The 25817-nt window shown below is 37.6% G+C and overlaps 1 protein-coding gene, 1 long non-coding RNA gene and 1 pseudogene across 3 annotated transcripts in view; 1 reads left to right on the top strand and 2 right to left on the bottom strand.

Moving 5' to 3' along the window:
• ca10b (carbonic anhydrase 10 (inactive)b) overlaps window positions 1-25817 on the bottom strand; it is a 62670-nt gene that overhangs the window by 13992 nt on the left and 22861 nt on the right. For both annotated transcript variants that reach the window (XR_015481000.1, XM_087244814.1), the window contains exons 3-4: window positions 17725-17867; window positions 444-629 (exon numbers count right to left, since the gene is read on the bottom strand). Coding sequence is in view for 1 of the 2 variants with exons in the window: in XM_087244814.1 (XP_087100940.1) it covers window positions 444-629; window positions 17725-17867 (329 nt within the window). In the remaining variant the exon portion in view is untranslated. The remainder of the gene's footprint in view (window positions 1-443; window positions 630-17724; window positions 17868-25817) is intronic.
• On the bottom strand, window positions 9013-13981 carry LOC147845685 (uncharacterized). Its single transcript, XR_015481011.1, has 3 exons — window positions 12010-13981; window positions 11725-11909; window positions 9013-11688 (listed from the first exon to the last, which is right to left on the bottom strand). It is a non-coding gene; the product is annotated as an uncharacterized LOC147845685 (long non-coding RNA).
• Window positions 20530-23021, top strand: LOC108182833 (fatty acid-binding protein, heart pseudogene; annotated as a pseudogene).

Below are 25817 nucleotides of genomic sequence, written 5' to 3'. Positions count from 1 at the left end.
TACAGATATATAGGATCAGATACCTATATCTTTAGTGCTGTGCCACTAAGGGCCTGATTACACCTGGTCACCTCATCCACAAGCTATCTGTCTTGGATAGCTATCTAATAAGTAAAAAAAATGAAAAGAAAATCCAGAGAAATCCAAAAATGATCAATATACTGAACTTATTTGGCTTTGGAATATTTCTCTGATCTGCTCAAATGAGGTCTTTTTGTACATTTCATGCTGTCGAAGAAAAGCAGACTAAGGGTAGTAGATTTTTTTTTAATGGTGTAAAACTAATGTGATAAAAAGGACTAACATCACAATTTTGCCTAGTTCATTAACTTCAGTGCCAGTACTTCAAGGGTTTGTTGCCGCATCCAGGCGTTTGAAGGAAGACAGCTCTAATTGAATCTCGCAGAAGTGATGTATTATTTCCAGGCTGTGTGTTGGCTCACCTCTCCAGGGAAGGCCTGGCCATTGAGCAGGTGCTCTGATCCCCGATTGTCCTCACTGCCAAAGTGAAGCCGGATCTCCTCCAGCCTGTAGCTGTAGCTCAGCGGCCCGCCAGAGATGTTCACCAGGTGTGACTTGTCTGGGCGCAGTGACACATGCCGGCCCGTGTTATACATCGTTCCACTGACCTGAAAAACACACCCAAACATTTATTTTTAGGATTAGATGCCTTCTGGCTTTCACATTTCTGACCATTTATGGTAAAACAATATTAAAGATGTACCTCAACACTAGCAAAGTGAGCTTTCAAAAAAACTTTGCTGTTTGTTCCAACTATTTATTTAAAATGTAAGGCCCCGTTTACACTAATATGTTTTAGTTTTAAAATGTGTAAGTTGCTACGGTTACGTCTTCTGTCCACACTATACCGGAGTTTTCGAGCGCCGAAAACGGAGTGTTTTAAAAAACAGAGACATCTGAAAATGGAGGTGTGGGGCATCTGATTGGGGCTTTTTCCTCAATATTAAGTACCCTACTCAGTTCAGTCATGCATCGTCTTCTTAAGAGTTCACACTTTGCAAGCTGAGGACACATCGGGTAAATCTTCAAAGGGAACAAAGTACTTTATAACCTCATTCGCATCACCCTGGCTACATTGTTTCACTATCTTAACAATAAAATGAAAACATGATTTAAGGAACTGCTATTTTCATTCATTTTCTTGTCGGCTTAGTCCCTTTATTAATCCGGGGTCGCCACAGCGGAAAGAACCACCAACTTATCCAGCAAGTTTTTACGCAGCGGATGCCCTTCCAGCCTCAACCCATCTCTGGGAAACATCCACACACATACTCATTCACTACGGACAATTTAGCCTACCCAATTCACCTGTACCGCATGTCTTTGGACTGTGGGGGAAACCGGAGCACCCGGAGGAAACCCATGCGAAGGCAAGGAGAACATGCAAACTCCACACAGAAACGCCAACTGAGCCAAGGTTCGAACCAGCAACCTTCTTGCTGTGAGGCGTCAGCACTACCTACTGCGCCACTGCCTCACCGAACTGCTATTTTCATTTTGATATTAGTAACTTAACAGACAGCAGAAATGTTGAGGCATCATGCTGCATATTTACATAAGCTTCACTGTATCATATTTTTAACAAAACGGAGCCTATGACATCACTGCCTCCTTTCATTTTCATTGAAAATTCGAAACATAAATATCAGTTTTAATAATCAATAATGGCCATTATAAAAGTATAAGGGTACAATAAGTTTATACATTATAGGAAATATAGGCAAGCAATCAGTCAATATACAGAATGTACGAGGTTACATTAATTATTAACTTATCTTTGCGCTCAGCCAAAACAAGTTACAAGTAATAGATTCAAAAGACCAAAGAATATGTTGTTAGATGTAGACAACAAGATTAATTAAATTTCACGTTTAACAAATATAGTGAGATTAGATCCAGCGGTAGATCATTGATGAACAGTCTGGCGAGCACAGTTCTTATCTGGCTAGATATGCTGCAGTGCATGTCAGTGTCTGTATATGTGTGTGTGTGTGTGTGTGTCTGTGTGTGTGTGTGTGTGTGTGTGTGTGTGTGTGTGTGTGTGTGTGTGTGTGTGTGTGTGTGTGTGTGTGTGTGTGTGTGTGTGTGTGTGAGGTCACGTGAAGTGCGTTTTCAGTGTGTGGTGCTGTCACGATTACCAGCGATCGGATTCCATAAGATCGCTGGACTTCATTCACTATAACCTATGGACTACAATTCCGCCATTTCTGGACTACATATTCATACATGCACTTTGCTCAGACACACATGCTTCCTCATCTAGACTGATTACTTGCACCACCTGAGGATTGTCAGCGACTGATTGCACACACTATTTAAGCCACACTCATCCATTCAGTTTTGGCCGAGTTTTGTTTACTGTCAGTAGCACTACAACGCGGTTCCCAGTCTTGTTATCCTGTGTACCGACCTTAGCCTTGTTAGCATCCTTGTCTTAGTCTGCCGCCTGCCTTTTGACCTCTCGTCTGTTACTGAATACGATTCTGGACTGCCTACACATACCCATTTGTACCTGTATTTACCATTGCTTGCCTGACGACGAATAAACCTGCATATTGGATCTTACCTCAGTTGTATGTGTCACTCCCCGTGGTTACAGGTGTAGAGTTGTTCAGAAACGCTGGGTGAAAAGCTAGAGGGGACGCGGATCATTTTCATTCTAAAATGCCGTTTTAAAACCAAAACGTACAAGTGTAAACGGGGCCTAAGTCTCTCCATAATACCAGACCCTGTTATAAAATTCCATGAGGCAAGACCTTGAGATTTGTCAGGCACTAAAACAATAAACTGGATAATTTTGTTTATGTGAATTGGAATGGAAAATATTTGCCTGGCAAATAAATGTAAAAAATTTATTTAACACTGATATCTCCTGAAATCTTTATAAATCTATCAGATTGTTTAGGCTGAGGTTTCTGCAACCTACGACAAGGATTGCTCATACATTCGGGCTCAATGGATGGAGCATAGGCACAACATTAGAGACCTGTCAATTTCTGACAATCACTGACTTAGTATGATATATTCTAGTGACTAAATCAAAATGTCTATGTATGAGCAAGCATTGGGCGGCCTAATACTTATCCTCATTATATCCTCTATCCAAGAACCACAACTGGCAAGGCTGTGTATGTGAGCAGATATAACTGGCCAGCATACTGACTCTAAGCTACTTCGGGTAAACGATGAACCATTAAATGAAAATAAGGAATTATTAGGTCATTCAATCTTAATTTGACCAAATCACAACCTATAAGGTGATCAGCTTGAATTAGATATATCTTAATTTTTATATAACTTAAATTGTTAAAAATTGGAGTCAGATAAGAGTGTCAAAATTGGATTCATGAAACAAAAGTTTAAGAAGTTTTAGTCATTTGTTTACAGCTACGCAAGGGAAGGCTTACACGCATTTAACCTTCACCCATGCTGTTAGTTCTGTCATTGGACTAATAGATGGAACCTTACAAAAATAAGATGAAACAACACAATACCTGTTGTTTTTTTTTTGGGGACAATTTAATTGTTTTATATTTAATCCACTTAAATTTGTAAAAACTATTAAGCTAACGTAATAGCTTCATGATGTCCCAACCCAAATTAATTGTGTGGAACTCAAATTTTTTTTTAAAGTGTTAGCTGCCTGGGAAAACAATTTCTAAAATACTATAAAACACAGAAATAATGTCTTCCCCTTTGCTAAACAAGTAAGGAAACATCCACCACTATATTGCACTGGGCTAGTAGTATTTCAAAGCCACTCACAGTTTGCTCCTTTTGGATTATAATAAGGAACTTTATTTTACAGATTTGAAAAAATACAAAAATTAAAAATAAAACTTCATTAAACAGCAATAGTCCAATGCTAATTTGAATTTATCTTAAGCTGAGCTTTCCATGAGCTAAAAAGAAAACTACACAGTGTAGGAGCATAGAAAGAAAAAGTCATGTTACGCATAAATGTTTTACTGTATGAGCCAACAAATTACACCTTCTGGAGCATAGTGTGCCATTTGGAGTGTATGCACTTAACAATGATGATAAATAATGTGGAGCCAGACCATGTAATGCTCTGTATTTCAGCCTCATAATTTCAAATCAACAAGGAACTGGACTGGAAGCCAATGCAAAGATGCCAAAATAGGATAACATCGTGAAAAAATATGGTTCCAGTTAAAAAACAAGCAGCTGAGTTTTGTACATATTACAGCTTGTCAAGAGTGATTTGGATACTAAAAGAGAGGTACAGTAATCAATCTGGGAAAAAAACTAATTCATCTTCTCAGCAACAGTGAAATGTAGCATGCGACAATATCTAGCAACAATCATTCATTTTCTTTTCGGCTAAGTACCTTTATTAGTCTGGGGTTGCAACAGTGGAATGAACCGCCAACTTATCCAGCACATTTTATTCAGCAGATACCCTTCCAGCCACAACCCAATCACTGGGAAACACCCATACACATTCATTCACACTCATACACTATGGACAATTTAGCTTAACCAATTTACCCTTTGGACTTGTGGGGGAAACCGGAGCACCCGGAGGAAACCCACATCAACATGGGGAGAACATGCAAACTCCAACTGACCCAGCCAAGGCTCGAACCATTGACCTTCTCGCAGTGAGACGAATATGCTACCCACTTCGCCACCGGGTCATCACTATCTAGCAACATGTCTCATATAAAAAAGAAGCAGCAGAACTTTGGAAAACTGAGAAAATGTATGACAAGGATTGAAGATAACTCTTAGATTTGTGCGTTTACTTTTAGTTTCCAAGATGGAGCCATCAACATGCCGACCAAGTGGACCAACTTTAGACATTTGATGAAGAGGACTGATAGGCATGACTTCAGTTTGGCCATTATTCAGCCAGAGAAAATTATAATTTATCCACAGATTAATTTTAGAAATACAATGTCAATGTCTTTGCAACCCTTTGCATGTTTAAATGTGGCTGTCATTTGCATAAAAAAAGGCTCTGAAGATCAAGTGATTGCAAACAATGGCTAAAAGTGCTAAAATGACCTAAAACTGAGCCCCGAGGGACAACAGTACACACACATGAGCAATCACAGACCTATAACCACACATGGAGACAAACTGGGAATGCTTTAAAGGTCTCATGAAATTAAAATAAAGTTTTTTAGTTGCTTGTATAACTTTTTTGTTTGTTTTTAGGATATATTTACAAGCTAGTGTGTCCCAAAATGGTGACAAAATTCTCATTTAGAAGATATAAAACTGAAAAGCATGTAAAGCTTGTAGTTTGTCACTTCTGCCCAAATAGATCAACTGTTTTATTCATGTCAACCCATTCTACAGTTTCTCATCACATCATAACCAATCAGATACTCTTTAGTATCTGACATGCCCCACCCCCTTTAAGAAGCTTCTCATTTGCTTTTCATTTGATGCATTTGAGCTCAAAAACTCTCACTGCCAGAGCTGTGATAAAACAAAACACTATAGGCTGTTTTTTTTAATGGGAGGAGCTACTCCATGTCCCACCCTCTCATTGTGTTTGAGTTGAGATTATGTCAAACATCATATAAAAATGCACATTTTAAAGCACTTCACACTCACAGGACCTTTAAAGCTACTTAAGAAAACCTTTAGTCACAATAATATGACTTCTATTGCTACCAAGTGCTGGAATGTCAATTCTAAATGGTTAGAGAGAGTGATGTCTTTTCCGTTTCCAGGATAGTACATCTCAGCCTTGACTGTGACCATGGCTGAACACCTGCACCTCAGGAGTGATGCTTTAAAAGTGACTTCCAGTAATTGGACTGGGCAGGGAGAATCTTTAAATGTGTTTGGTGGTGCTTTTGAATTTCAAATAACATAGGCTAGAGAGCATACTGGGGCTGATGTCGGTCGCAGCCAAGGCAAAGCACTCTCAAGATGCACCATCCTGCTTTTTTGCACCTTTAGTTAAGGAGGACTAGTTTCATTACACTACTCTGGATTGAACTGATGAGACTTGCACTTTACCTTTACTTGCTGACACACTGACTAACAGTTAAATTGACTTTTTTTAAACATTTCATGATAATGATCTGTAAAAAAAAATGCTGTAATGATTTGAAAAGCCTCCCCTTTTGTTGTTCTGCCCAGCAAAACTGGATCAAAACGAAAATGGGTTCGTCCAGGATGCATTGGTCATGATCCAGCTCTGTCTGTTGCATATCAGCAGTTTCCATTTCAAATTGGATGACTACAAACAGTGCTTTCAGAGGGGAAAAACTGAAAGAATTAGAATTTTCATCAGTTAATCCGGAAGAACAGAAGTAGGGAGAACCTTCTGCCAAATTTGCCTTGGACATAAAAAAGTCAAATGTTTTTCCTTACAAATCTGATTTCTTTTATTTCTAATATATATATATATATATATATATATATATATATATATATATATATATATATATATATATATATATATATATATTGTCAGTTAAAACAAAACTTAGAAAAAAAGTATTTTAAAGTTTCAATTTACTTTTAAATTGTTTTATATCATTTTAATTTCAATTAATATTTAGTTAATAACAACACAAAATCTCTTAGCTGCAACTTACCCCCCTCGAATGTTATCACTCGATTTAATGGGTGTTATCAGTGGTTATCAGCTGATAGATATAGGCCAGTAGGGGCCTTCTGCGTTAATGGAGAAGACTCCAGATCCAGATCTGTTTTTACAGTACTTTGACAGTTGGGCTTAGGGTTGGGATAGGGGTAGATTTTAATAAAATACAACTAATGGGAAATTTAATAAATAATATTAATAATTAGGCTGCACAATGGCGCAGTGGGTAGCACAATCGCCTCACAGCAAGAAGGTTGCTGGTTCGAGCCTCGGCTGAATCAGCTGACATTTCTGTGCGGAGTTTACATGTTCTCCCTGTGTTGGCGTGGGTTTCCTCGGTTTGCTCTGGTTGCCCCCTCAAGTACAAAGACATTTGCTATAGGTGAATTGGGTAGGCTAAATTGTCTATAGTGTATGTGTGTGAATGAGTGCGTATGGATGATTCCTAGTGATGGGTTGCAGCTGGAAGGGGATCTGCTGCGTATGCTGGATAAGTTGGCAGTTCATTTCACTGTGGCGACCCCTGATAAATAAAGGGACTAAGCCGGAAAAAAAAAGAATGAATTATTATAAATAATTCTTGTGGTAATCAGTCATACTAATAGAAAAGCCTCCAGATCTGTTTTTATATTACTGCGATGGCTGTGTTTAGAGTTGGGGTAGGGGTAGAAATTAATGAAATACAATTAATGGGAAATTGAATAAATAATATAAATGTCTTCTATAGAAATGTGTTCTATAGCTGATTGCCCATGTGGATGGATGATAACAGCTGTCTTAACCTACCAGTAGGTGCAAAATGCCCCTACTGGCTCATATCTATCAGTTGATAACCCCTGATAACGGCCATTCATATAGTGATAACATTCATGTCACAGCTGCATTTCAATCTCTCAAACTGGCCTTATTTTCTCATGTAAACCATATTCCTTAATTACCTGAAGTAACAAGATATGAGAACAAACAAAATAAATCCTATTTTTTTCATTCAGTAACAGTAACAGAACATGTACTTTTCCTCCAGTTACTTTTTTCATACTTTTTTTTTCCCTCAACAAACCCAATCCCAACTGCCTGTGGAAAGCCAAAAGGCTGTCAAACTTTCTTTTTGCTCACAAATAAACAGGAATTTTCCGCTCCAGAAAACACAGAGAAAGAATGGAGAAAGAAATGAACACTGTTTATTTACACTATCCCCCATTGTAACAACACAATGTGGGTTGAAAATCAGTGAATTTACACTATTGTAAAAGAGTCCTTGCTTACAATGAAAACATTTACCCGGCTAGGCTAAAAGACATTATATGCACTGTTAGACATTGTGGCTGCTGGGGATTCTTAGACAAACAGGAATGAATACAATGATCAGACTGGTTAAGTTTGATGGACTGAGGTTTCTCCAGGTGAACGTGGATGACAGGTGCAACTGCTGAGGTAGGAATTATACAGCAATGCATCTGAGCTGAAAAACAAGAGCCTATAAATAGAAAACTGCACCTGGTATCTTGGGTACTTTTACTTGGTGGAAATTTTGCTAGTAATGATTATTAATCGAGATCAAATGCACCTTGTTAAGTCGCCCTAGTGATCAGAACATCTTTGTAAACAGCTGTGAGAGCGTTCCTGCTTGTATTCTAATGGGAGACTTCAAATTAGGGAAAATAGTTGGCTCATTTGTGATAGAGAGACAGTTTAAGAAGTGCTGATCCCTCAGGAGCAGGAGAATGAGCGATAACTTTAGCCTGGAGTTTCATCTTGGTAAGAGGTAATTAAGATCACTTTAAACTGTAGCCTTGAAATAATTTGGAATAAAATGGCAACTTGAGCTGAACTATAGTACTCTGAATGGCATTCAATATTCACTGAATTAATCACGACTGTCCACCCAAACACAGACAAAACTCTGAGAGGTAAGAGAGGAAATTTTGATATATTTTTCCTCAACAGACCCTCACGATCGGAACACTATGACCATAATTATACCATTAACCATTAACTATAATTATAACCAATTAAAAAAATAATATTTATATGATAGAATAAAATTGTGAACAATGTATGCTTTTCACATGTCTAAGGATCAGTTCTGAGGTGATTAAAAGGGGGGTGGGGGGTTTGGTGCATAGCAGTTTAGCAAATCACTGCAGGCATTCAAGATATGTCATAAATATAACCAATCAGTGTCCTTAAATCAATCAAATCACCCTTAACAAGCAATTGAACAGAATGGCAGTTCACCTGAGGAACTCAGACCATCTGACTAAACCAGTCTGTTCATTAGGGTTCAGCCAAGATGGCGACGTGCGGATTGAGCGTGCCACCATTAATAACTATTAATTACTGTTTTACAGTTTGTTGTATCCAGTTAAGCAACCCAGTTTGGGGCATTTTTCATTTTTGATGCAAGACAGTGACATACTAGGGAGCGAATATTGTTTATGAAGGTTCATTTTTCATCTATGGTCAGGCTCTAAGAGGAATGGAGGTAAAAGAAAGTGGAGCTGTGAAGGATTAATTATAATTTTTTGCTTACTTCTCCATGCCCTGGCTGTTATCGTGAAAGTATCCACAGCCAAATGTTAATGATGTAAAATTGTGGAGTGTGGGTGGTGGAGAGAATCAGCGACCGGAGATTACAGCGGAATGGAGTTGTAATGATTAAAACCGCATTGTGATGATGCTACTTAGCATTTATGATGGCCGGTGGTATTTTTCACTGTTAGTATATGTATGTATTGTGAATTTATTTTCTGCTGTTTTAAGCAGGAGTTAATGTTTTAGTTTATATATCAGCTCTTCAGTACTTTGTAGTCATCCTTTGTGTTAACAGTGAGGATTGCATTGGAAATAGGCCAAATGCTTTGTTGTGTTTTTGTCCTCCACAGTTTACTTCAAGGTGTGTGGAACACTTGTTATTTTGTACAGTTTGTTAAACCTGTCAAATTCAATTCAGTTCAATTGAGGAGCTTTGCAGTAGTCTGGGTGCTGGAAACCTATTACAGCCAATTTGAATGTTGTCACTTGATTGTATGGGCGTTATCAGTGGTTATTAGCAGATTGATATGGGCCAGTAGGTGCCTTCTCAGAAGGCTGTTATCATTCATCCACATGGTTAATCAGCTATCACATACGGCAGCGGCCGGAGGTCAACAAAAATGATTTATATTAATTATAAAATGTCCTATTAATTGTATTTTATTAATGTCTACCCCTATCCCAACCCTAACCCCAACCATTACAGTAATGTAAAAACAGATCTGAATCTGGAGTCTTCTCTCTTAGTATAGCTGATTAACCACGCGAATAGATGATAACAGTCTTCTAAACCTATAAGTAGATGCAGAGCCCTCTACCGGCCCGTATCTATCAGTTGATAATCGCTGATAACGACCATTCAATCGAGTGAAAACATTAAAGTGGGTGCTTTTTACTAGTGAAGTAAATGTAAAGTAAAGAAAGGTAAAGACGATTACAGTGAGCAACAGTAGGAGAGGTTCATTAGGCATGCAAAGATGTGTTATTATTAATGGACAAAAGCAACCAAACACTGGAAGCACCTTCAAAACAAGCCAAGGCACATTGACCAAAAGAATGAAGTGACTGAAATTAGTTTGTACTTTTTCAAAGAACACAAAAAGAAACCCACAATCATTTTAGTTACATGACCACTGTCAATGCCAAGCTAATGCACAGACTAACTATATAAGTGCACCCTTTCTGTCTTAATGTTTAACATTTTAATTTTGAACAACTATGTTTTAATATATTGCCATGTCTCACCAGAAAAAACCTGTTTTAATGCATTTTGGCAATGATCAGTGATGCTTTTATGGTTCATAATAGACCCTTTTCACATTTCCGGGTTTCTCAGCAGCGGAAGTCGTCATATTGTGAAAACTTAAGAGCGCAGTGAATGGGAGAATACAACAAATGATTTTTTTACAATCTTATTTGCTCAAATAATAAAAGAAAAACTTCACGCTGATGTTATAAAAACTTTCAGAAAAAGGGAAAAAATTGTGAGAGACTGATGACAGCAGCCAGAATGGGAAAATAATGTAAATTTTACTCTCAGCCCATGCATTAGAAAAGCCTCGCACAAGCGGTAATTCGTTTTTTGACAAGTAGGTGGAATTCTGTTGATAAATTATGTCATCCCATAGTTCTTTATTTTCTCTAATTGCAACTTTATACTATCTCATATTTAGAGCCTTTATTTATCTACTATCATACATTTAATTTAAGTAAATGCACTTTTATGTTTATATTGTCAGTATTTAGGATTTAATTGTTTGGTAATTTAGTTTAGCATTTGAGCATTTTCTGTTTAGTTGAGTGACGTAGAGAGATTTTTTTGATGTAACTGTAAAAATGCAACACAAATTGTGCAAATGAAACTTTAATGTTAACTTGGACCACAAAATCAGACAAAGCACCATCTAAAAAAAGAAAGAGATTTCTACAACACCCGAAAGCTGAATAAATAAGCTTTCCATTGGTGTATGCTTTGTTAGGATAGGACAAGAATATCCTGCCAAAAAATCCAGCCAACTATTTAAAAATATGGAATCTGATGGTTCAAAAAATTTCAACAATGATCTAAATGCGGATTAAATTACTTTTAACCCTGTCAAAAAATAAATAAAAATAAGTGCTTAACAATGCATATTAGTCAAATGCATGTTAATCAAAAGTTTGTTTTGATTTACAGGAGGACATTTTATAAAATATTCTTTACTTAATATTCTAATAATTTTTAGAATCATAATATCCTCGATATTCTACAATTTATTGTGGTCCAGGGTCAAATATACAGTTGAAGTCAGAATTATTAGCCCCCCTTTAAATGTTTTTCTTTTTGAAATATTTTCTAAACAATGTTTATCAGAGTAAGGAAATTTTCACAGTATGTCAGATAATAGTTTTCTTCTGGAGAAAGTGTTATTTGTTTCATTTCATCTAGAATAAAAGCAGTTTTACATTTTTTAACACCATTTAAAGGTCAAAATTATTAGCCCCTTTAAGCTATTTTTTCAATAGTCTACAGAACAAACCATCGATTTACAATGACTTGCCTAATTACCCTAACCTGCCTAGTTAACCTAATTAACCTAGTTAAGCCTTTAAATGTCACTTTAAGCTGTATAGAAGTGTGATGAAAAATATCTAGCAAAATATTATTTACTGTAATCATGACAAAGATAAAATAAATCAGTTATTAGAAATGAGTTATGAAAACAATTATGTTTAGAAATGTGTTGAAATTATGGGGGGGGTGGTAATAATTCTGATTCAACTGTACATTTCATTAAAGTCTATCTAATATTCATATTTTATTTAAGCTTTATTTATATTTACAAAACTTTTTTTACAAGTTAGTTAACAGCAGCACTCACAGTTGTGATTTTATCATAGCAACAACTTTATCTCAGAACCTTACTCATGTTTTAATCTATATCTTACAATTACCTGATCTGAAGAGATACGAGAATGATGCAAATAAGTCTCATATGTGGATTCACTACCTAAAGAAGCAGCGCCTAGCAGTTAACATATTTAATCTGTCCATCTAAAAGAAACCAAAGACTTTTCCATTACAGCCTAGAGTTCTCATGCATAAATTCCATTATTTAACAGCCCTCTGATAACAAACGCCGCAGCCCAATCCAACTGACTTGAATTTACCAAGTACATTTAGGGATTCCCATGGACTTTTCTCTAGGAATAACTCGCAACTCCCACATAGCGAGCACAGTCATAACAAGCTCAAAGGAGCAATGCATACATAAATGTAATTGGGTCTCTTGAAATAAGAGCAGAAGAACCTCCAGAGGAAAACACCAGTGCACTTTATTTTGGGGCTCCTGACTAAGTCTAGGGTACTAATGTATTATTGAGTGTGGATGAACTACGGTATATCATCCATAACCATAACCTCTCGGAGCTTCACTGGAGAATTCTTCAGTGACAGCCGCTGTCAGCACAGATGGTGAGCTCGCCTAATCTCCCCCAGCAGATGCACAGCAGCATTAATCATAAAACAGGATGTTAAATGAGGAATTAACTCCTTCCTCTCCCTACTGCTCTGTGGAATAAATCCCCCCCGTGCTCAAGATCTGTATGACAACATCCTCTTGAATCCCTTTAGAGGTCAGAGCGATAGTTCATGGATACAACTATCAATAATCAAACCCGGGTAATCGAGTTTAGTCACACTAATCTGCTGACCGACTGCAGGTGCAACTCATTGAAAGCAAATGGCAAGCCATTTTACACGCCGGAGAGAATTAGCGATCTCATTACAGCAGCGTTGTAACAAACTAACAGTCGTGAAGCATTAGCCATCTTCAAAGGCTTAATTTGGAAAGCTTCAGTGTTTTGCTTGGCAGAAATAATTGAGGATCTGCTTCATTGGCCAATTGAGGTGTATAAAAAGTCATCCGGTGAATTAAGGCTGAGTGACTAAACAAACAACTAGCTGTCTAAACAACGGCGGCAGAAGTAAATACAGAATGTGATTAGATTTGACAAATGGACCGCTAAGCTGGGGTTACGCCGTGTGACCCATTCTTGTCAAAATCCACAGTGAATTATGGGACAGTGTTCTGAGGTGGATAATATGTGTCTGTCCATCTTCAGCTGGTATGAATAATGTTAAAAAAAATCACTCTTTTGTGATGTTATGAACAACATTATGCTGAAAATGTCAGTCAGAGTTTGATGATGTGTCCCAATTTGCATACTATACGTCCTAAATAGTATTTGATAATAGAATTAGTATGTCTCAAATAGAAAGTTAAAAAGAGTATGCCAAAGGTTCCCGGTTGGTTTACTGTTTCCGGTAAAAATAGAAAGTTTAGAAGCGTCCATACTCTAACCGCTGACTTTGCCCACATTGCACATTGCACGTGAATTCGATTAGAACTACAAACGCAGGTGAGAAGTGTAAACAAACTACAAACATGATGGACAAGTGAGACCAACCGTCAAGTAGAGAGGCTTCTGTAAAAATGTTTGTATGACTTAATTATGGTGGGTTGAGAAAGCCAACATACTATTATACTACATAAACCTATTATTCTTCAGTCTTCATCTCCTTCTTCTTCTTCTTCTGAGACTAATATCTATATGTATCTCCTCCTAGACCGTTTAAGCAACAACCTCCAAACTAACAACAAACCTCCAAACTGGTCTGACTCGGGTTGCTATATCTTTTCCAAATGATCAGACTTAGTTTTCTGAAAACTGTCCCGGAAAAAACTGAAAAGTCCCATTGACTTCCCTACTGAAAAATCCAGCTTAAACCAGCCTAGGCTGGTTGGCTGGTTTTAGCTGGTCGACCAGGCTGGTTTTAGAGGGGTTTTAGCCTTTTCCAGGCTGGTTTCCAACCATTTCCAGCCTGGTCTTAGCTGGTCAGGCTGAAAGATGACCAGTTAAAGCTGGCTTGACCAGCCTAGCCAGGCAGGGAGCCCAGCCAAAAACAGCTATGTCCAGCATAACCCAGGCTGGTCAAGCTGGTTTTAGCTGGATTTAGCTGGTTAGTTTCCAGCCTGACCAGCTAAGACCAGGCTAGAAATGGCTGGAAACCAGCCTGGAAATGGCCAAAACCCCTCTAAAACCAGCCCGGTCGACCAGCTAAAACCAGCCAACCAGCCTAGGCTGGTTTAAGCTGGATTTTTCTGCAGGGTTACCATTGGATCAAACTTTATGACCTCATAACTTTGCACCAGACTGTCCTACAGACTTTAGGTTGGGCTCATTTAACTCAGACTACGAATTTACCAATCACTGATGGCCTTTCAACTCACTAGCAACATCCTAGCAACCACTTACGGCACACTTAGCAACAGTCCCATAGACTTCCATTATCAAAAAACTGCCATTGACCTTAAATTGGACACACTAACAACATACCAATTCATACCAACTAGGGATGGGAAGATTAACCGATAAGTATCGATACGCGGTCATGCGCGTGCACGATGCGAGTGCATCGGTTGAGCAGCAGAGGATGAATGAAATTTTGGAAGCAAATCGAGATGCATCGGTTTTTGCGAGATGCATCGATTTTTCCGAGATACAGCTTTTATTTTTAATATAGAATGTATTTTTTATTTATTAACAAGTGTTGTCAACCTGTTTTTGGCGCATAATTTAATCGACCTACATAAAGTAAGCCTTAGCAACGGATTTGCGGATGTGTACACTCACACTACAACTCAGTGTATCAGGTGTGCGGATGAAGCTAGTGGAGCGCCCTCAGAAAGCGCGAGAAGCAAAACAAACATTTTATTCCCCACTGAGTTTTAAATCTAAAGTATGGCAAGCAACATTATGGATTTAAGGATGGACGACATGACAGGACAGATGCAATTTGCAAAATGTGCCGCGCATCTGTAAAATACGCGGGCAGTACGACTAATCATATCTCACTTGAAGCGGCGCCACGGTGTTGTTGTGAAAGCATCTTCCAGTGTTTTTGCATCCCCGGCTTTCGCACTGCTTCAACCAGCTCCAAAAGTGGTGAGAAAAGCATTGAAAGTTTTTTTTTTTCCATGCGCAACAGTTCTGCTCGCTCTACGCCAATAACGAATGCTATTGCATTGTTCATCTGCAAAGATATTCAGCCTAGTGTCACGGAGAGCGAATGTTTTAAACACCTCCTCCTGTTAATTTTTATTTAATAATAATAATAATAATATTAATAATAATAATGATAAAAATAATTGGGTGTCACGGTGGCACAGTGGGTAGTTTGACCACCTCACAGCTAGAAGATTGCTGGTTTGTTATATTTTTATTAGCCTGTTGTTTACAGTGACAGTGATGTTTCAAAGCAGCATAAAACTGCTAGTTCACGACCTTAAGTTTTGAATAATCAGTGGCAAAATATATCTTTGTAAAACTTGTTTTCATAGTTGAAAAGTTAAATCACAATTCTTATTGTGCAATGCTAAATTTATTTATGTTGAAAGAGTGCAAATATATATATTTTTTAATATATATTGCACTTATACATTCTGTTTATCTTGAAAATACTTAAATAATATGTGCTATATGATCTAAAATGGCCCTCTACTGTAACTGACACTCTGGCTCTGAGAGAAGAGCCAGTTTGTAAAAAAGTCTTGGTTTTGCTTGGTTAATAAATAATCAAACTCATTCAATGGCACAGCATCCTCTTTCACATCATCTCATAAACTTGATCTAATTAGTTAGTGCTGAAATATCGCATCGTATCGTGATATGGGTGTGAATCGTATCGTGTTGCATCGCAATATGTCACAAATGTATCGCTAATATATCGGATCGTATTCTTTGTATCGAGATGCGTATCGGATCGGCATTATAGCTTAGATGCCCAACCCTAATACCAACAATATACTAATCCATACTAGAAACATATTATTCATACTAGCAACATGCTGATTCATACTTTAAACATACAAGCAACGTGCTAATTCATACTTTAAACATGCTAGTGACATGCAAATTCCTACTAAATTTTACTAACAATGTGATAATTTATGCTAGAAACATGCTAGCAACATACAAATTCTTACTAGAATAATGCTAAATTATGCTAGCAACTGCCAAGCAACTACTCAGAACACCTTAGCAACCACCTAGAAACACATTAGCAACCACCTAGCAACCACTCAGAACACCACTGCAACACCTTAGCAACAACATAGAACACCTTAGTAACTACTTAGCAACACCCTAGCAACCGTCTAGCAACACCTTAGCAACCATTCAGAACACCCTAACAACCACCTACCAACCACTCAGAACACCCTAGCAACAATTTATCAACTGCCTAGCAACACCTTAGCAACCACCTAGCAACCAATCAGAACACCCTAGCAACCACCTAGCAACACCTTAGCAAGCAATACTTAACCAATCGCCTAGCAACCACTCAGAACACCCTAGCAACCACCTAGCAACACCTTAGCAAGAACCTAGAAATGTCTTAGCAACCATTTAGAACACCCTAGCAACTGTCTAGCAACACCTTAGGAACCACCTAACAACACTTTAGCAACCACCTAGCAATGCCTTAGCAACCACCAAGCAATCACTCAGAACAACCTAACAACCACATAGCAACAACTTAGCAACCACCTTGCAATGCCTTAGCAACCATTTAGAACACCCTAGCAATTTCCTAGCAACACCTTAGCAATCACCTAACGATGCCTTAGCAACCACCTAGCAATGCCTTAGCAACCTTCAGAACACCCTATCAATTGCCTAGCCACACCCTAGCAACCACCAAGGAACGCCTAGCAATCACTCAGAACACATTAGCAACCGCCTAGCGACAACTTAGCAACCACTCAGAACAACCTAGCAACCGCCAAGCAAAACCTTAGCAACCACCAAGCAACATCTTAGCAACTGCCTAGCAATGTGTTAGAAACCACTCCGAACCCCCTAATAACCTCAGAGCGAGAAACATGCCAACCCATACTAGAAACATGCTAACATATATGTACTTTTCTTCCTATCATTATTAATTGATTCTATCTATCAACTGTTTCAAACTTCTTAAAAACTACTGCAATTATTTAAACTTTAAAACTACTTCAAACTTACAGACCAGGCTTTATCAAACCACCATAAAGTTTTGTCTATGCACTTTACTTTTCTAGTTAATATCTAGCCAACTGGAAAATATTTAAATGCTGTTTTCTGTGTTATATTGGATCTGCAACAACAATACTGAACTTATATAAAGACGTGTTCGGACATTAACCTCTGAATGAACAATTATCCAAAGACCTGAGGAGATTTTTCTCCATTAAAACTCATGAATGGGAGATTATCCTGCTGCTGCATCTCCAATAAGGTAGGAAATTAAATATGACAGAGATGTGGATGATTGACAGGGCTCATAACTAAGAAACACAATGATCTGTAACTGAGGAAGTAGTATGTCCCAAAGCTTGTATACTCTTCTGTTACACACTCAAAAGTCTATATTTTTCCTTCCAAAAAAAAAAGGACATACTTTTAGGGCGTAAAATAAGTATGCAAATTGGGACTCAGCATATGTGTGTGTGTAAGAAAATATGATAAAGAGCTTCATCTGATTTACCACTTACCTTGCGTTGCCCTGCATTGAGTCGTAGCGGGTTGAGGAAGGGGTCAAAAATCATGCGACTGGTTTCAATGTTGACTGGCGACTGTCTCTTCCCAATCGCGCACAGATTCCAGGCAGTGTTAACTAGTCCCCAGAAAGACGGCACTATGAAAATGAAAAAAGTTCAGAGCATCAGCTTTAAATTTCAGCAGCAGACCGCTCCGTTTGTCGTTTTCTAATGGGTCATGATCTGTTTGGAAGAGCGGGGGGGATGTTTGGGATTATCACAAATTGCTCATCCCAAATTTCCTCCCATCCATGGTGTGGGTGATAATATTGAGTTTAGATCTAGTGCTTGATATCCTCTGAGACAACCTTTTGACTAGCAATCAATTTTACCACTTAATTACCAGGTGCAGCACCGCTTCGCTTTTGAAAACGAGGTCATTATCGTGCATCCAAATGAAAGAACTGCATATTAATGTGATTTGTTTCGCAAAAACAAACTTAAGGGGGAGAAAAAAAAAGAAACAGATGGAATTAGTCACGTTAGACAAACAGCCAAAGGACATACTTGACCTTACATGATTAATTTATTCTCGGAGATGTTTCAGAGTAAACAACTTTCTGATAGAGATGGGAGTTTTTTAAGAGCGTAGAAACTCAAGCCTAATCTGTCATATTCAAAATCAATATGACAGATCAAGCGAAGAGCCCAATATCTGGGACATACCAGTCTTTAAAAAAGTCATGATATCAATCCAATTTTTCTTCATCCTTTGACAGATGAGACGTACTCATATATACAAGCATGCCAATGGCGTAGTGTATAGACCATTCTGAGGGATGTAAACAAAAACAATGGTCACAACGTATTTCCGTTTTCACATTTTTAATTTCTGAAGCTTCCCAGAATCCAAAAAGAGCCACATATTGATAAATAATGTTATGACAGCTGCTTTAACATCAAGTTATGACTGAATTGCCTCTTGTTACAGTTTGATAACAAGCAGGAAATGTGCATGGGCCAATGACATGACCACATTGAAATGGTCTATAGGCATGTATGCACCAGGGCTGATTGCGGGCCCACCCAGTGGAACGAGGAAATTAGTTTTTAATTTGTGGCCACAATAAATATATTTTTGTATGCATGTCATGAGCAGTGATTTGTTGTTTCTCCTTAATTTCTAATTTCTCCGTCAGAAGGAAAACACTGTGTGATGAGAGATTAGTAGCTAGCTAACAGCATTAAACAATGGACAAATAGAAACAAAAGATTGGGGCCATAAATAGGAAAGAGAAAATGAAACTATTATTATATTTTTGTGCTGACATAGTGCGAAAGACACTGATGTCGAAGGTGAGACAGCACCATGCTCTAGAGCAGACTATCAGGACTGGCTATTGTTTCCATCGAGAATGCATGAAGCTGTGAATTAAACATCAGGGACAAGAATTTGCTGAAAGAAAGGCCCGGAGAATGCAACTAAAATGAGTGAGTAGCTTTGTGCTTTTACATTTACATTGAGCCACTGTGCCTATTCTGTTTGTGTTTGCATGCATGCAGTTTTTAAATATTTACATTGGCTACTTTTGTTATACGTTCCATTCTGGGTGAAAAAGTTGTTGGGTAGAGTGTTTTTTTATGTAAAGCCCCGTCAGGGGTGCGTTTCCCAAACAACGACGTAACGCTGACCTAAACTATAGTTCGATGCATTGTTTGGGAAAAGAATGATGTAGTGACAAAAACGCAAAGTTTCTCTGTCGCAAATCCATCGTTTGAACCACATTAGTTATAATGTAAAATGCCCATAATGATGCTCTAAATAGGGTAAAATTTATTATTTATTAGGAAATGGAAAAAAATATATACTTTAATAATAATATTAATGATGATAATTGTTATTATTATTATTATTATTATTATTTCTTCTTTATTTCTTTATTTATTTTTTATTATTAGGTAGGATATTGTTTATCTATTCTTTATTTTTTTAAAAGTCTACTTTTACAATTTGACACATGCAAACCACTGCAGAAATGTTCTAACCAACAAACCCATATCTAATACAGTAGGCTACATTGCTTAATAAACAACCCAATATCAAATAAAAGCATTAACGTATGCTATGTTTTTTGTTTTCACAAGCTTTGCAGCAATGACTGTAAAAAATATACCAGCTTTGGAGACGTAACATAAAATCCGCTCGGCTGTGTTCAAAATTAGATCGGCGCACTGCGAAGGGAGCGCAATTGTAAACATGAAGATTGCTAAAACTGAAATGTAAAAGTACTTTGAAAGCAAATTACACCTAATAGAGATGAATTTAATGCTTTTTTTAATCATTCCAAATGTTAGAATGTTCTAAACTAATAGGGCATAGAGGGGGATAAGTGGGAATAGAACATGGCCAGGAACCATGTTTCTAACTACAGCTCCAGAGGTGTAGTTGCAAGTGCACGATTTTTTTGTTGCTTTCAAATGTCACTATGTCAGATTATGCAATTTTGTCTTGATAAAATCTTGACATGTCATGGCATTCTCTGCTGCGCTTCAGCTCAAACATGGCAGACGTTTTTGTTGGCAGGTGGAACTAGAAAGAGAGCAAGAATTTCGATGAGTACATGAAAACCCTCAGTGTTTATGCTGTCGTTTGCATTATTTCCCAAACACTGAATAAATTCCAACTTCCAAACCTCTGTATATGATCTTGTATTTCTAGGTGTACACCATGCCCAGTGGTCAGTGTTATTATAAATACGCATTTGGTCTACAATAAATATGACTTTTGCTTCAAATAATAAAAGTGTCGTGGCATTTTCAGCTGCGCTTCAGCTCAAACATGGCAGACATTTTTGTCGGAAGGTAGAACTTGAAGAAGAGCAAGAATATTGATGAGTACATGAAAACCCTTGGTGTTGGCCTTGCCACGCGTCAAGTTGCCAATATGATCAAACCCACAACCATCATCTCCAAGGAGGGTGACGTTTTCACAATTAAAACCGCCAGCACTTTTAAATCCACAGAAATCAATTTCAAACTGGGAGAGTAGTTCAACGAGACCACTGCAGACGACCGAAAAGTCAAGTCTATTATAACTTTAGATGGAGGGAAGTTGTTGCATGTTCAGAAATGGGATGGTAAAAAGATGACCCTGCTCTGAGAAGTCAGTGACAATAGCCTCACTCTGACATTGACACATGGAGACGTCGTCTCCACACAACACTACATAAAAAGCAGAATAAGGGGAAAGCTGAGTCTCAATCCGTCCTCATCATTGGTTATGTACATGTCCAATGTTTTTTCTGTGGTGTTCGTGCTGTCTTTTGCACCATTTCCCAAACAAACACTGAATAAATTCCAACTTCCAAACCTTCAAATTTCTGTATATGATCTTGTATTTCTGGGTGTATGACATGCCCGGCGGTCAGTGTTATTATAAATACGCATTTGGTCTACAGTAAATATGATTATGCAATTTTGTCGTGATAAAATCTTGACATGTCGTGGGTAATAAATGTGCCAGACTAAACATTCCTTCGTGATCAGTCATCTTGAGACATCTACGATGAGCGTTATTTCCCAAAGCAGTCACAAGTGTTGCTATAATAATGTTTCTTATCTCAATTAAAAAATGTTTTATCTCATTCAAATCTCAATAAACACTGATGCTTGCTGACAAGTAATAGCTACATTATTTAAGGCATTCATTGCGACAAGGCTAGGACCAAATTTACAATAACTTTTTAATATTAAGATCTTTTCTTTAAAATCTAAATGTATATTTTCCAGCCATCATTGCTTATTAAACACTCCCTCGCCTGAACTTGCCACGAATGAGACAGAGAATATTAAATCACCTAAGTGTAACCCCGCTGGTCCTCCACCAACCAACCCACCCCGAGGTGGGATCGAACTGGTGACCTTACGCATGGGAGTCGGTTGCTCTAACAAGGAGGCTAAAAAAAATGGCCTCTAGCGTCTGTTGCTAGAGCACCTTTAGAGGTTAGAGAAGTGAAGTTTACCTGCAGAGCACTTACTAGCTGGCCTCCATTACACTCACCCCCCTAAACCTCACTCCCATCCGGATCACAGCATCAACGTAACCCAGCCGGTCCTACTGCACCCAACTCACTCAAAGCTGGGACCAAACTGGAGACCTTCCGCATGGGAGTCAGTTGCTCTAACAAGGAGGCTAAAGACCATGGCTCGTATAGCAGAGGGACACAAAAAATATATAATTCATATAATTTTCTTGGAAAAAAATACCTTTTTGAAACAAATTTCATTTGGTATAATTTGTATTTTAATGTTAATGTATCTTTTGTTGGTCAGTTATCAATAAACAAGATTAATGAATATCATTTGAGGTGATGCGCTTCAAAACAAGTCCGCTATAAACACTTTCCGCTACAAACACCTTAATATTTTAGAAAAGGTAGGCTAAAGTTTGTTCAACCAATAACTGATCTTATCCACCCGTGACCCACCCATAAGAAAGCTATAAATATGCATGCAGCCTATTTTTGATTACCTGAGGAGTGCATTAACAGCAGCACTCACTGATATAATTGAGAAATGATGAGTTCCTATTGCACAGTGTCATCCACGTGATGGAATTCGTTGTGAAGATGGGGGAAAAATTAAACATGCTAGTCTTGCTGCGACGGTGTCGTGAGGCGTCGCAGACATGGTGTCGGTTGTCATGAACTATGCCACATTACAGAAAATCATGCCTAAATCGTGTAATCTGATCAGGGCTTTACATGAATCTTATGTCACAATGGCCATTTGTCGTTTACAAATCCCCACAACACCCTATGTCAAGAAAATCATGCTGAAATAGTGACAAATTCATGTGATTTGACCAGGGCATTAGGCAAGGGCATTAATTTCTTTTAATATGCTACAGTAAATGTCAATAAATTGTCACTACAATACAGGGTGGGGTTAGGGTCCATACATTTTTTTCCTTCTCCATATGGGACTAAATTGCTGTGCCACTAGAACCTGCTGTAAGTTTCGGAACTTAAAACTTATTAATAAACAACTTTTTATATATATATATATATATATATAAAAAAACTGACATAATTATTTATTTCATAAAACTGAATTATATAATAGTGCAATGAAAAACCACCTCTGCAAAAAACATCAGTGCCTATTCCTGCATCTCTGCCCATCAGTTCACACGTCAAACTGACAGAAGTGACTCTGAGGATTACTCTGATGTCATGAAGTGCCAAGATGTGAAAAAACATCTTTGCATTGCCTTCCTTGTGATCCTAAAACTGTGTCTGCGCTGGACGTGACTGTTGGAAGAAAGAAACTGCTGCAATCCATTTCTCATTCATGTCAGAGGTAGCATGAGTGCTTGAAGTGTGGTGGAAACCGAAACACAGAGCATCCAGCCCAATCTAACATTTATCTTTTATGATGAATCTCTTTCAAATGAAAATTTATGAAGGTCAGCCCCTAAAGGCCACTTCACACTGAGCGTGATGTGATAAAGAAACGCAAATCTGCATCAAACTGTGCTTTCACACTGAACACCTAATGAATAATTGCCTTTGGCAAAATCAGAGCTGGACGTGAGGTGACTCTGACCACAACAACACACTTTTGTCAGACTGCTCACTGTGACCCTCATTCTGATCTTCACGTTTTCCTTACACATGTATCTTCTTTTTTTTTCTTTTACATGTGGCTTAACCTTGTCCACTTTATAATATACAATAGTACATTAACAGCACAATATGTAAGATTCAATGATTGAAATTGACAAAACCCACTAGAACAGTGTTATATATTTTGTTGACTTACATTATCCCAAATGTTTTGAAAAATGTTAAAATCCAGATGAATAAGCAACATTAAGTAGTGACGTGGAGCATGTCCTGTGTGATCATGCTAATGATATCATAAATAAATAAATAAATAATTAAACAAAATAAAAAGAAAAGTTCCAGTCTTTTAGTTTTAAGATTATCTTTTAGCTAGTGTGCTTAAAAAGAGTGAAAAATTTGCATTTAGAGAATATAAAAGGGATAAAAACATGTGTCACTTCTACATAAATTGATCAATGTTTGTTTTTTTTTTCACATCACCTCATACTTCAGTTTCTCATCAAAGCTTGACCAATCAAATGAAGAGTTCAGATGCAAAAACCTCTAAAAGTGGCGTCTAAAATTTTCATCGAAAACCTTAATTTTCATAAAATTTTTTACTCAGCCTCCTTTGTTTATGTTGAGATATTTTACTTTTCGGACCAGGCAAAGGACTTATTCTTTGCCATAAAAGTGATATTACTGAACATACACACAGGACCCTGACAAAAATACTCATTTTAGAGGACAATTACAGACGGCATTTGGAGGTTTTTGCATCCAAACTCAATTACTCTCTAGTATCTGACATGCCCCGCCCCCTTCAGGACGCTTCTTATTTACTTTTCTTTTGATGCACTTGAGTTCAACAACTCTCACTGGCAGAGCTGTGATCAAACGAAATGCTATTGGCTGTTTTTTTTTAAAGGGGAGGAGCTACTCTATGCCCTGTGGAAGGTGGAAGATTGCAAATTGCGAAAAGAAGAGCTTGGAGCAAGGGGGGTGTGGGAGATGGGGTTGTTAGATGATCGCGTACTAAAGAGCAGAGGGGAACTTTTATTCCTTTTTAAGGGGCCTTTTTTATTCAGGAGAAAAAAGGGCATGTGCTCCTACTTACCTGTGCACGTGGCTGCTCTAGTGACTCAAACCGTATTTGTTTAAACTCAGTCTTTAGTGGTGATAATTAAGAAATAATCCCCTACACTCAGAGTTTCAGCTCCTTCCTTCCGGTCGCAGGTTTCTAGTATTAGCTGTAGAACAAAACGATACAAAAATAGTTTCATACCAGCAGCCATTAGACATTTAAATAAGGCAGAGACTAAAGCAGAGATGTTTCGGTTACTTGTATATTTTAGATCATTTTAAACATTTACATGGGGTAGGGGGGTGGACACTTAAAGTGATTATTTATTCTTTATGTTTACGTTTTTTGTCTTAATGTGCATTTGTTGCTGTTACTGTGTGAGTTCCTTTGTGTGGCACTGTTGTGAGATGAGGACTCTTGACTGCAAACCAAATCTACCTTTGGGTATAAATAAAGTAACCTAACCTAACCTAACCTAACCTAACCTAACATAACCTGTAACTCTTCTTAACCACACAAGAGAATACATTTCTACAATCAATCAATAAATATATGAAGAGTTCAGATACATAAAAAGCCTTTTTATTTTTCTGATATTTTCAGTATTTTTCTCAGTCTCCTAAGTTTATGTTCAGCTATGTCACTGTAAAGACAATTCAAATAATTTACTCATCACCATATAAGTAAAACTACTGAACCTGCTGTATGCACACAGGAGCCTGAGAAAAATGCACATTAAAAACCATACTTTAGTTGGCGCAATAGCCTAGTGGTTAGCGTGTCGATATATGGTGAAATAGCACGTCAGGGCGTCGCGAGTTCGAATCCAGGCTCGATGACATTTCCCTTTCCTACCCCCTCTCTCTCTCCCACTTCGCTCACTGTCTTTATACTATCCTATCTAATAAAGGCAAAAAGGCCAAAAATAAATCTTAAAAAAAAATAAAAAAATAATACTTTGAGGCTTTTGAATCTTAATTCTTTATATAAATAAATATTAAATGTAATATAAACATTTATAATACACTGGCAACCAACCAATAATTCATAGACATTTTCAAATTATATGGATAACATACAGGTCATGCAATGCAAAAAATACTTCTGCCTCAGAGTTTTTGTCTTGTTCCTAGTTTAAATATGTAATAATTCACTTTACTTTAATGGTTCATTTGAGTATTAGTAGACTGTCTGCTTAATATCTGTTGATACTGCTGCTAAACAGACATTTAACTGACGATAAGAAACTTTGCAAGTACATGTAAACTTACATTAACTCTAACCCTATAACACCAACCTAACAGTCTACATGTAATCTATTGATAATTAGTTGGCATGTAGATCCCATGTAACTTAAATTTAACAAACAGACCATCAAAATAAAGTGTAACCCAATTCTTAAATCAGGAAGCCTTTTC

This window comes from Danio rerio, chromosome 3 (genome assembly GCF_052040795.2).
Source record: "Danio rerio strain M-AB ecotype USA chromosome 3, GRCz13ab, whole genome shotgun sequence".
In the NCBI taxonomy this organism is placed as follows: domain Eukaryota; kingdom Metazoa; phylum Chordata; class Actinopteri; order Cypriniformes; family Danionidae; genus Danio; species Danio rerio.
This window is presented reverse-complemented; position numbering and strand designations above follow the sequence as displayed.